Source organism: Copadichromis virginalis, linkage group LG6, assembly GCF_057382275.1.
Source record: "Copadichromis virginalis isolate Kocher_CV1m ecotype Utaka linkage group LG6, C_Virginalis_male_GT1.1, whole genome shotgun sequence".
Taxonomy (NCBI): domain Eukaryota; kingdom Metazoa; phylum Chordata; class Actinopteri; order Cichliformes; family Cichlidae; genus Copadichromis; species Copadichromis virginalis.
This window is the reverse complement of record NC_140623.1, coordinates 29,727,186-29,739,823: the sequence shown is the minus strand read 5'-3', so window position 1 is coordinate 29,739,823 and position 12,638 is coordinate 29,727,186. Positions and strand designations below refer to the sequence as shown.

General features: G+C 42.7%; 2 protein-coding genes across 2 annotated transcripts in view; one reads left to right on the top strand and one right to left on the bottom strand.

The window, feature by feature from the left end:
* ube2o (ubiquitin-conjugating enzyme E2O) overlaps positions 1 to 1,205 on the top strand; it is a 44,358-nt gene extending 43,153 nt beyond the window's left edge. The window contains exon 23 of the mRNA XM_085459769.1: positions 143 to 1,205. Coding sequence (XP_085315895.1) covers positions 143 to 170 — 28 coding nt within the window. The 3' untranslated portion in view covers positions 171 to 1,205. The remainder of the gene's footprint in view (positions 1 to 142) is intronic.
* A 4,504-nt stretch (positions 1,206 to 5,709) lies between these two features.
* Positions 5,710 to 12,638, bottom strand: part of LOC146708050 (sphingosine kinase 1-like) — a 41,153-nt gene continuing 34,224 nt past the window's right edge. The window contains exon 5 of the mRNA XM_085459768.1: positions 5,710 to 9,773. Within this exon, the coding sequence (XP_085315894.1) occupies positions 8,915 to 9,773 (859 nt within the window). The 3' untranslated portion in view covers positions 5,710 to 8,914. The remainder of the gene's footprint in view (positions 9,774 to 12,638) is intronic.

Sequence of the window (12,638 nt, the reverse complement as noted above, 5' to 3'; positions counted from 1 at the left end):
CTGCTGCCCTGAACTCCACAACATTCTGCCTTTTCTTGCCCCCATAATCGAACCACGATTGCAAGAGAGCCGCACCTTTGATCGGGAGCGTGAGCGGGCTCTGCTCGGGACGACGATTTGATCATGTTTTTGTTTCCTTCAGTGTCCCTGCAGACGAGTGCGAAGCATAAAGAGCGACTCACCCACCTGCACACACACCTGAGGGAGCTGCCTCGTCATTCACACACTGTCATCTTTTCATGGACGCAGGTTAAAAAAAAAAAAAAAAAAAAACAGAAAAGGGGGAAAAAAAGTGGCGCCAGTAAGAACTGTGGTGGCGTGGATGCAAAAAGAAAAAAAAAAAAAGAGTGAGATGAGGAATCAGTGCCATGTCCTCTCCTACACCCCCTCTCATGATCCCACTAGCCTCCAGCATCCTCTGCCGTATGGGGGGGGGGGGGATTTGCCGGATGAAGAAGTAACTGGGTACCACTGGAAAAACTGCACAGCCCAGCTCCCGGTCAGCGACGGGTCGACTGCAGCTATCTGTAGCACTACTGATGTTATCACTGTACCATCCTGCACTACAACGAGCGAACGAACGAAAGGACAATCAAGTTTGGGAGAGGCGACGCGCATAAAACCACTTTTTCTCACCGGTTGTTACGCTTTCTGCCAAATTCTCTCTGTTCACACACTCACGCGAATCTTCACAGAAGAACAGGCCGAACGTCAGTAAAACTGCCAACCACAGACCACTTCTACCACCACACGCTCGCTGGCATCTTCCTTCGCTCATCACCGGAGCACGCGGCGAACATCGAGTGGCAAAGTTTACATACGAATCAACCTCCGGAGGTTTGGAGCTGTTTGGTGTGCGTGCAGAGGAGCACGCGGTGCGGCCAGTCGGGCGAGTGTATGTGGCGCAGTTTAGTCGGAGGATTTATCAAGGCGGTTCGTACGCCAACGTCGAACTTTTGATCCATTTCAGGTGGTTTTACTCACTGAACTGTAGTCAACCCCACATCACTGCAGATGACACAACTTAAACAATGAAAAACGACAACAAAAAAAATCCACACGGCATCCATTCCGCCATCTCATGTCAACATGTTGCCTTACTTGAATTGTTCTTAATGATCTCTTGTGTACAGAGCTGCTTGTGTCTTGCTTTACTCATTAACCCACGCAGGCCTGGACACGCATTAAAAACCACTAAAATCCTGCTCCAGTGTTTTTTGTTTTTTTCCCTTCTCTCATTCCCCTTCCCACCGCTGCCGTGTTCTGATTCGTTCCCCCTCCAAACTGCACGTGCCCAGTTGAATTAGATCAGAACGTAAACTGCAGTCGAGTATGAATGTTGATGATATAATTAATCTGCCTAATTGTTCATTTTTAGTTAGTTTTCTGATTCAAGTGGCCAATGGGATGACGCCTCTACAGTAAATATCTTACATTTGGATGAAAGGAGGAAAAAAAAGGGGTTTTAGCTACAAAGTTTCCACAAAGCTGTGAAACTCAAACCTTTGGGTCCAATCGTGCTTCCTGAGGAAAATCTGCATTCTGTGTTTACAACTTTTGAAAGAATTGCATTCGTTATTCTTATTCTACTAAATATTATTAGTAATTATTATTATTGGACAGGTCAGACATGCCCTGTGATGCTTTAATAGCGCTGCCTGTGCTGATCTGTGATGCTGAGAAGTGTTTGTGGATGAGAAAGCAGTAACAGAAGAGTATGAAAGTATAGAAACAACAAGCCAAGAGCCGCTGCGTTTAGAGACTTATAATAATTAATAAACGAATAAACATGAGGGTATTTTTTGTTTTGTATTGTCTTCCTTTTTTTTTTACACCCCCCCCCCCCCCCCCTTTTTTTTTTCTTTTCTTCCCCCTGTATCAGATGTGGAAATCAGGCATCCGTGATTTGTTTTCCTCTTCTCAGATTTTACTTTTTTCATGATTTCACTGCCTTTACTGCTGCCTCTAGCATCGTTTCCCTCTTTTTTTTTTTTTTTTTTTTTTCTTTTTTTACCTCCTGTCATCATGCTGCTGTTCGTAAAATGTCGCACATCTCAAGAGGAGCGTGTTTCCCTCCCCGGCTCCACCGAGAACCAGGAGGTGACATTACTCCCGCCATCTTCATCTTTCACCCTCGTCCTCATTTATCAACAGAAGCATTAACAGAAAATGTGAATCCATCTCTAGATCTCAAAATAAAAGTCCGACAGGATATCAAGCCCATGATGCTTTGTATAATTTTCTGTGTATGTGTGTATATTCTTCAGATTGAAACCATTATTATTATTATTATTATTATTATTATTATTATTATTAATGCGAGAGGTTTGTTTTACAGCCAAAGCATGTAACATTGTTGCTTTAAGCCTTTCGAATGGGCTACACACAAGACTTGACTGTACGATGTCTACATTTCCACAGTGGCCTGTTATTGATATAATATTTAAAAAAACAAACAAAAAAAAGGAACTCAGTTATAATTTGTAGCCTGATTCCCTCTGTACAGACATCATGACTATATTGAAATATATGAATACATACAGTATATATTTAACACAAACTTGAGTTGTGATGAGTCGGGGCGTAGAGTATGTACAAAATGCTGAGTGTGTATTGTACTTATTGTTTCATCTTTTTAATGGTTTACTTTTGTTGCTTTAAGACGACTGTACAGTGATGTATTAAACTTTGCAAGCATTACCATAGAAGCTTTGTGGCTTTATTTGTGCCGGATACAAAAATAATAAGAAGGAAATCACCTGAAAAGTACAAACTCGGTAATGAATGAATGTTATTAAAGGCGACCTGCTCCACTTTTAACCTGTTTCTCTGTCAGATACAAGCTCTTACAGTGACTTTTTATTTTTTTGTACCTGTATGATGTCAGAAAGAAGGGAGGTCCTGAATATCATTATCTTAGGCACAGAAGCTCCACCCACCTGCTGTTCAAACCTTCTGTTTGCAAGTTGCAGTCAATCAGAAAAAAGTTGGGTTAAAGGGGGAGGAGCTAAAAGGTCCAGTGTGAATCAAGCCTGCTGCTGTAGTGGAGGACATGCTGGAAATGAACAGGTTCAATTACCTGTGTATCCAAACCCTGATGCAGCTGTGAACGGGAAAGAAAAACAAAGTATGCAGGTGTACGGAGCGGCACATGAGCACGGATGATCGTTTTCTTAACGCTGGATTATCAACCTGTCCGGAGGGAACTTTGCTTCTTGTCCATTGTTTGGATGAGCTCCAGCCTCACCTGTTATCCTACTTGGACAGGTGATTAGGAAGTTGGTGGTTGAATGCACTGGTCTGACTGTTTAAGAAATTGGTCCCTTTTCATTGGGTTGAATTAAAGAGTTATGGCTGCTGTAGAGATGAATATGGCAAAGCCTCGGGGCTAGTTCAGCTACACTGCCTCAAACACACGAATGGTTTGAAACATTGAGAGATGCTGTGTTGTAGTTTTTTTTTGTTTTTCCCTCCAGATGATGAAGCTGAAATGCTCTCAGACCGGGTCGAGGTCAAAATGAAGGCGCCAGCGTCTCCAGGTGTTTAAACCAAAATAAATCCGTATCTGTGAAACTGAGATTTCGAGTCAGCAGAGGCAGAAAATTTAATAAAACAAATTGATTTTCCTGCAGCCCATCAGCTGAGATTGTCATATGAACATCATGGGCATGAATGTCATAATTTTGGGCTCTTGATGAGTTCTTTTTTCTAGGGTTGGGATGATTGTACAGCATCTTTAATCATTTTAAAAAACAAGAATTAGGTGTGCTAGTTTGAATTTATGTTGGATTTTCTCTAATCCACCCAGGGCTAAAATGTATCCGCCTTTATCTACTTTAAAAAAAAAAAAAATAATTGTGTGTTCGGCATCATTAGTGTGTTGGAAGATCTGTGTCCACGTTTCAACTGTCTAGCTCTTGATTTGAGGGGAAGCTGAAGAATTTGGAGGGGTAGTCTTTCTTTATTATTCCACCACTTTGTGTCATGTACCAGTACCACAGGCAGCAAAACGGCCCAAAAGCATGATTCTACCACCACCATGCTTGACAACTGGTACAGTGTTCTTTGAAAGCCTCACATTTACTCCTCTAACCAAAAAGCTCAGTCTTTTCTCCTGAAGGCGTTTGGCTTGTGTGGGCAGCCGAGTCGAGCTTGAAGATGATGATTTTGGAGTAGGGGCTTCTTTCTTGGTTGGCACCCTCTAATAACTCCTTGAGCTTCAGTGGCTCCTGGGTTGTTCCTGAACAACCAAACCAGCTTCCTCTCATCTGAGGATGGCAGTCCAGGTCTTCTTCCAGATCTTGGTAAAGTGGAGACATGAGCTCCACAATTTCAACAACTATTTAATTATCATATTTACTCAAGATTAATATAACTTTTTATCAAAAGCCCTGAATGTGGAACATTTGTCCTCAATAATCCTCCCTAGGGTGGATTTGAGTTGGACACATCCCTCATTAACACACCAGATCAGAGGTTTGCAGCGCTGCATACCTACCCACTCATTTTGGTCCAATGTCAGAAATTGTAAAGCAACTTGAACATTTAATCTTAAAGAACTGCGTTGCAGGTTTCCTGTCAGTGATAGATTATGTCTTCAGGTGTAGTTTTGAAGCAGTAACACACCTGAGAGTAAACCTGCAAAATCACCCTGTGATGCAGCTAGATGCAGGATGCATGACCCAGTCATGACTTAAACTTTTCTCCTTTGAGTTTTCTGTCCTTGTGCAGGTGATGATGATGATATCTTCCTCCTTTGTATTCAGGCCACGTGGACGCAATTACTGTGTCCCTGACCTACATATAAGATAAGCTGTGCAGGCAAACCTTTCAGTGAACATCTGATTTTTGGAGAAGTTCATCCTGACAGCAGGAAGGAGGAGGACGCAGCCAGCGTTTCACAAACCAAACACTAGTTTGTCTTTTTTGTCATAATTCAATTTATTTGTTTCAGTCAAAAGCACGTCAGTAGAGTGATTTGATTAGTTTAGAAAACTTACATTCATCTAAATGGAAAAATAGATCTCTCTTAGAATAAAGAATCAATCATTCAATAATCAGCATGACTGAAAAATAAAATAAAAACAACTCGTCTTCCCTTCACCGTAAACTTTGAAACACAGAAGATGACAGCGGTTCAGAAGCAGCAGATAAAGACAAACAGCAAATTGTCAGGTCCTTCATCGCCCTATCACTCGGATTTTCAGTCACATCGACCTACAGAGGAAAACTGGTCTGACTCTCCATGTATGGGCTCAAATTGTGATCATAAATATTTTGTACATACTTTGTATGACAGCCAAACCCATCTGTTCTCTGATTGGATTGTTAAATTTGTGATTGACGTGACATTGGCCAATCAGATGAAAGGAAGAAAAATGGGGTCAGCACGTGTCAGAGCTAATCCATTTCTCGCATATTTTTAATTTTCATAATAAAATATTTTCATCGGTGTCTCTAAATGTGTCCAAAAAAACAAATGAGCATTTCTTCAGTTGACCCAAAAGCAGCAAGTTAACTGCACTGCCACACTTAAACCACCGGGGGGCAGCACAATCAAGGCACACTACCACAGGACATAAAACATTTGACTGCACTGAAAAAAAATTAAAAATAAAAGATGTAAGTGCTCTAATGGACTCTGCATTAGAAAAAAAAATTAAATGTTACATAATGTTTGCTTTTTCAGACAGAGCAGAAAACCTGCTGCTGCTTAAAAGCAGGTTTATTTTTCTTCTAAATTTAGTCAAATTTCCAGATAATTGAACATCATCATAGCAGGTTGATCCTGCTTCATCCCCCAGCTGGACCGAGCAGGTTTCCAGCACGATTGCACAAACTTAAATTAGGGCCCGTGATTCACTTATACTATGGAAGCACAACCTCGACGTCCCACGAAGGCTTTAACGTGGCGTTGGCAACAAGCGTACATTGTGCAAAAAACACGGAAGAGGGAACAAATTTTGGTCTCTAACGATTGAGCCTTTGCAGATTCAAACAGTCGTTGGCGTGTTGAATAAAACATGGAAACATCAGCATGTTTACTGCGACTCTGTAGGCACATCGAAGCTCCACAACTTTCCTTCGTATGTGGACTTAAAGATCACCGTCGCCTCTCCCCTCCCTCATTTTACTGCTCAGCTTGAAGTGAAACACGTCCTCCTCTGACTCACTGCATCTGGACAGTCTACTAATGTTCCCCAATGATTTCCCGGGGTGAGGGGGAAGGAACACAACACCGCCCACCTCATGCAGCATTTAACAAGTCAATATCTCCCCCTTCTCCTCCTCCATGTCCACTCCCTCACACTCTGTGTAACCAGCTCCACCCAAAACCCCTGTTTAAGGCTCCTCAGTGTTCACAAACATTTTGAAATCTGCAGCCATTTTTCTGTGATTTAAAGCTCAATGCTAAGGACACCTCGGTGATGATAAATCTGCCACTGTGTGTGCGCGCTGTGACTGCTCTGCAGTGGCACCAAAAGCAACAAATAGATGGCTGAAAGCAGAAGAAGATGATGGGTGCTATGGTGAGAATGACGGGATGGCAGAGAGCGAGGCAAGGAAAAAAAAATACAAACTGAAGCATCACGTAAGTGAGGAGGAGCAGAGCCACAGCTGTTTGAGGGAGAAACTCCACCCGCGAGCACTTAAACACTTGCTGGAGGTGTAGTGGTTTTTCTAAACGGGCAAAGAGCTCTGCAGCTTTTAAGGTCCGGCATGCAGCACGACGACACGGCTGAGGGAGTTTTGTTTGTTGCGAGTGTAAAAACAAATCGGGCTTAATCAGAATTCACATCCACACAAAATGTGCCTGTGAACATTTTTCACTGGAGCGGTTTCATCCTGCGAAACCAAAAAAAACAGACACAAAAACTGAAAACTGTCGCAAGTGAAGATGGAAGCGCAGCAATCGCCTCGCAGATTTCACACCCTGTTTATGTCAACAAAACCTCTAACGAATTTTCCTCCTCTGATGTTTTCCTGCCGCTTTATGAAAATCTCGTGCCAAAAGAAAGTCTGAGTCACGAGGGAAATATGAACGTGAAAACGGTGCCAAAGCTGTGTGAGATTTCTGTGGGTGTGACCGCTTGTTTACTGTGTTTTAAGGTGGATTGCTTCTTTACATTCACTCTCACCCGTCGCCATCAGTGACCCCAACTCTAACCCGTGATTCACTTAAACAATGGAATACATATTCGTATTTGTAATCTATTAAATTTGGCAATCAGGGAACCTCTCTCGCCCAGACAAGTCTGGATCCACTGATGCCAGGCAGCAGCTTCCACAGCTGAAACTCAATTTCCCAACGTTCCAGTAGGACTTCTACTTAAATTTTGGTGTGATTCACTTGCTGAGGCCCACACAGCCTCTAGGCTGGATGAAGATATGTTGAACGCAATTCTGCTTGGACAAGTTAACGTGGCTGGTTTAAAAATCGGGAACTGGGGAGGCGCTACTGAATGTGTGAAATACCCTTTAGTGCTTTTAAGAAACAGGATCAAGTTAACGAGTTTAAGGCAACAATGAGAAACTCTTCAGAGAGCGAAACAACGTGACGGCCTCTGATCAGAAACCAGGAACGCTGGTGCAGGAGCGCCCCACGAAGCTCTGATACATGATAAAATAAATATAAATAAATTAAATATAAATACTTATATCTAATGATTATTTATACAATGTGCTTAGCTGCGGTTCACTTTAAGATACCATGAAGAAACAGACGTTTTCCTGCCTTGGCGTCGCCCGTGACACAGACGAGCACCTTCCCTCCTGAAGGTCAGGTCCATAAAGGCTTTCATTTACGAGTTTCAGCCTCTCTCACACAAACAGACACAAACACGCTGCACTGCAGAGGAGTGTAAAGGCCAGAGAAAACTAATCCCCCGTCGTTGCATAAGATGCTGTAATTCTGGCTGATGTGTTTGCTGCGACGCAGACAAACGTCGCTGTCCGTGCAGCCGCGATGAAACGAGACGCCGGGAAAAAGATGGTGATGGATTTTCGTTCTCCGGAGGCTGAACGTTTGATGAATGGATGATGAAACGTGTGGGTCTTTATGTGTTTGTGTTTTAGCTCAAATGAGGCAGGACTGCCGTCAGTTCACACAGTCATGGCTTCGGAGTGTTCAGTATTAAATTAACAGTCACATTAAATAATCAGAATTAAAAACCTAATGATGCTTAATACTTTTAAATGAAATCTTTTCACAATAACAGCCTGTTACATCAGATCTTTTTGAATTGTTTGTGCTGCTAAATTAATGTTTATTTCCTCTTTTTTCAAATGTTGTAAAACAAAACAAAAACCATTAAAGAAACATATTCACAGACTTCAGGAAATGAGGAAAAACTGAGCTGAACACTCAGTTTGAGACATTTGTTTCTCTACTCTTGAATCTTTCTGATGTCGTCGAGCAGTTTTAAGGGAAGGGAAGCTAACTGTGAATAATAAAAAGATCAGTTTTGGCTGTTCCCAAATTTCACACAGGGCTTTACGCATGTTTAGAGATTTGTGTCTCTTCCTGGAATTAGAACTGGGGCGTGTAAACCACTACACTGTGGAGCCACTGATGTTACTCTAGTATGGAGCTTGAAATGAGCCAATTGCATCAACTTTGAACGGACTCAGTTTGTGTTGATTTACAGGTCAAAATATCTGTACTAAAATCTCTTATTGTGAAAAGAATGTTTAATAATAAAATATCAACCTAAGCTTGAAAAAAAGTCATTTTTAGTGTAATTGATGGCATTATTTGGAGTTTGTTTCATTATTTGTCTAATACTGAAGGAGGCTTGAATCCGCTGCTTTGCTCCTGCAGCTGCACAGCTCCTGATGCGACAGGTGGAACACATTTATTGTTAAACGCCGTCACAGAGCAGAGATGAAAGCGGGCAGTCGAGATTGTTCAGTCTCATCCAGTGATTAACCTCGACAGGCCTCTGTGCACCTCGGCCTGTACTGGGCCGTACTCCACCACCTCTCCGTCTACTGTAATTATTCCTTTGGGCGAGTACGGCTCCAGCCTGAGCGCCCGCACCTTAGTGTACACCAGATGTTGGCAGTTAGTAGTCAGATGTGCACCCTTCTCCATAGCTAGGAACAGCCTCAGCAGCGCGGTGGGCGATATCCCCGCTCTAACGTAAAAAAGATGAATGACGCCGTCGTCCGGGGTGGCCTCTGGTGCCGCCAGGAGATCCTCCGCCAGGTGGGATTGGTACATGGCCAGCATGAGGACAAAGTCTTCCTCCGGCACCACCACCCAGTCGTCGGGCAGCGGCTGATCCAGAGGTGGCAGCAGGGAATCGTGTGGGCCGGGGAGGGCTTTGGTGACGCTTCGGGAAGGCGTGCTCTCCACCCGCCTCACTTTGAGGGAGTTGTTGGAGTGGCAGGAGTTGTGGAAGGAGGAGTCTCTTACAGCAGGTAGTGTCACGGGGGGGACCCGATCCTTGCAGAGCATTGTGTTACTCCTCAAAGCCTCCTCGCTGTTGTGGTCCCTGGTGGCGGGCAGGTAAGCCAGCCTGCCCTTATAGACACGGAGAGAGGCCAGCCGCACCAGCGTGCCAATGGTGAAGCGGACGGCGCCAAAGTGACGGTACTTCTCGCTCTCTATATCGACGTCCGCTACAAAGCCCCAGGCCAGAGACAGGAAGGAGAAGAGACGGGGGCTGGAGCAGAGATGGACGGAGACCATATCCATGTGGGACACCAGACCTTTGCAGAGCAGGAAGCCACAGCTGACCAGGAGCTCCTCGCTGGTCACAGGAGAGGCTCTGCAGGAGGAGAGGGGACATTTAAACACTTCATGGCAGCTAAACACTTCATGGCAGCTCCTGCTTTCAGACACGACCACAGTTAGGCTGAAACAACCACATGAATAAATTATAAGTGATTTGCAAGTAAATTATTTAGGATGTATTGTGGTGATTAATTAATGTCGTTGTTAACTGTACATCTTCAGCTGTTGGATAAATGTGATTTTTAAAAATAACAACTCACAACAATATATCAGTTAATCAAGAAAGCAGTGTGCATATTATTAAATAATCAGAATATTCAGCCTTAAAGTAAATATACGACAAGATTTTGAAACGTTGACATGTAAATATGCAAGTTAGACATTTAAAAACCCAAAGACCACTTATATTTATTTTATTGCTACAGCTTAATTTAGAAATCACCTCTACAGGCCACATTCTCCTTGTGTTTTTTGTTCTGTACAAGCACATTTATGCATTTCCTGCTGCACACTCAGTCACATGGGAGGGGAGCAGGTTTAAGGGTTCAGCATTTTGCCCAAGGACACGTCAACATGCAAACTGTGGAGGTGGAGATCTCCTCCACAGACTTACTGCGAAATGACCTGCTCTACCTCCTGATCCACAATCCAAGCTTTATTTATAAAAAGAGAAACATCCACCTCAGAACAGCTTCCATTCTGGTTCCATTTAATCATTATTTGCAATGAAATCTATTTAAATGTGAGCGACGGGCTTTTGTAATGTAAAGCAGAGGCGTCTGATCCAAACTGGAAACATATCTAGACCCTCAACTAAACTAAAGCTGATTTTCAGTGTTGATTTATGTTTCAGTTCATAAAATATCAACAACAAATCATTTGAGACTCTGCAGACAGAGTTTCCCCTCATCAGTCTGGCAGGAGGAGGCAGTTAAAAAATCTGGTTTCAAACACAAGATAAAGACACCAAAATATAACAGAAAGGCTCCTTCTGTATTTTTAGGAAGTGGGTCAAGGCATCCTTGTGTTTTTGTAAGTGAACTTTAAAAAGTGGCGTTATACAATACAGGGCTAACAGTGACCTTGTTGTGCTATCTGAAATCACTGAGGTGGGGGAGAGAAGAGGTGGAGCCCCTACAAAGCTCAGAGGGTGGGGGTGTAGGCGAAGGACAGTGTGGGCCTTCAGATAACAAAGACGACCCCATCTGGGAGAACGGATACAGAGGTGGAAGGTCACGTTAACACGCACCCACAGATTTGCCGGCTGTTACAGCCAACGGCCAATTACAGCGAGGAATGGACGTCTCAGCGGAGCTCAGATATCTCCATATTCAACATCCTGAATTTATTCATCAGTCTAGCTTTCCAAACAAACTCATCTACATTTTCACAGCTCTGTTACTGTATAATCACGCTCTGGTAAAAAGGTCAAGAAATAATCTGATTATAAGGCGATTTCCAGCTCATCCTGCTTTGCCTCTCAGTTTTATGTGTTAAAGGTATTAATTCAATTTATAGCGCACCGAACCACAACATGATTTATAGACGTGCTCTTGGATTGTTTGGGGTAATAAAGAGCAAAGAAATAAACCTTTGTGAGCAGCGTGCAACTGTGTGCAGATTTCAGCAACATTTACTTTCAGAGAGATAGTTCTGTCAATGTCAGAAGAAAGAGCAAGACGCGATCAGAGAGCAGCAGGATGCTGTTTGTGGCATAAAAATGTCAAACATTTAGCAACATGTTAGCAACAATGAGGTGAAATAAAGCAGGTTAACAAGAGAGATTCAAATACCCAAAATGAAAAACTGAATGCCTACCCAACGAACAAATATTGAATAGTCAAATATTTGGCCAATCATGGTACACGATCTTAAGTTTAGTGATTTACCTAACAAAAGAAAGCTCACCGGTTTGATCCCAGGAGGAGACACAAATCCCTTTGGGGTTGCGCCAGAAAGGCCATCTGATGTCAAAAAACAAAAACAGAACATGTGGAGCTACCTGCCTACCTTGTGAATAGGGAACCAGCCAAAAGTAGCTCTTCATTGTACAATACCTTAAAGTATAGAGTAAGTGCACAGCAACAATGTGGAGGAGAAGCTCGGTGTTAACAGAAAAAAGCTTCAGATGGAGGCTCAAGAACGGCAGCCATCTTCCTTTGACTGATGTCCACCGATGAAAAGCAAAGTGTCTTAAAGGTGTTTAGCACATAAGTCATCGCTTGAGTTTAATCTGAGAACTACTGTTTCTGTGGTGTCGTGCGCAGCCGTATTCACTGTGTGTGAAGTGGACAGGAACATGAATGAGAACAGAGGGGGTCCCAGTATGCAGCCTTGAGGAACACCGAGGTTAAACTGCATTTATTGTCCACATTTCAATGCACTAATTTCTCTCCTATATTAAACATGCAGTGACATTAACTATAACACACACTCTTCTGCTCACTGATGATGCATCAAGGTCTATTTGTGGGTCTCACTCATGGATAAGAACATATAAAAATGACCTCCTGGATCACTTGACCTGTGTAAACATTTTCTAATTGCTTTAGGTTCTCAATCACTAGTTTAAAATCTCATTGATTACAACTAATAGATTAGATTAGAGTCCAAAAGAAGGATAAAAGTACAACTGCACTAAAAATGTGCTTTATCCTCTTAGACTTTGACTTACATATTTATTCACATTTTACAACACAAACATCCCACTGTATTCAACAACTAACTCATCAGGAAAGTGTGAAATTAAGTCATGGATAGAGGGAGCCAATGGGCCGTTTTCCATATCTATCCATCTTTTATTTACAGTCAGTAGGTCTGAATGTTAGTGTAGCTCACTGAAGTGGTTGGTCTCTTTCAAACTGGAATAATGGTGGTAGCTTTGAAGCATTGGGAGACT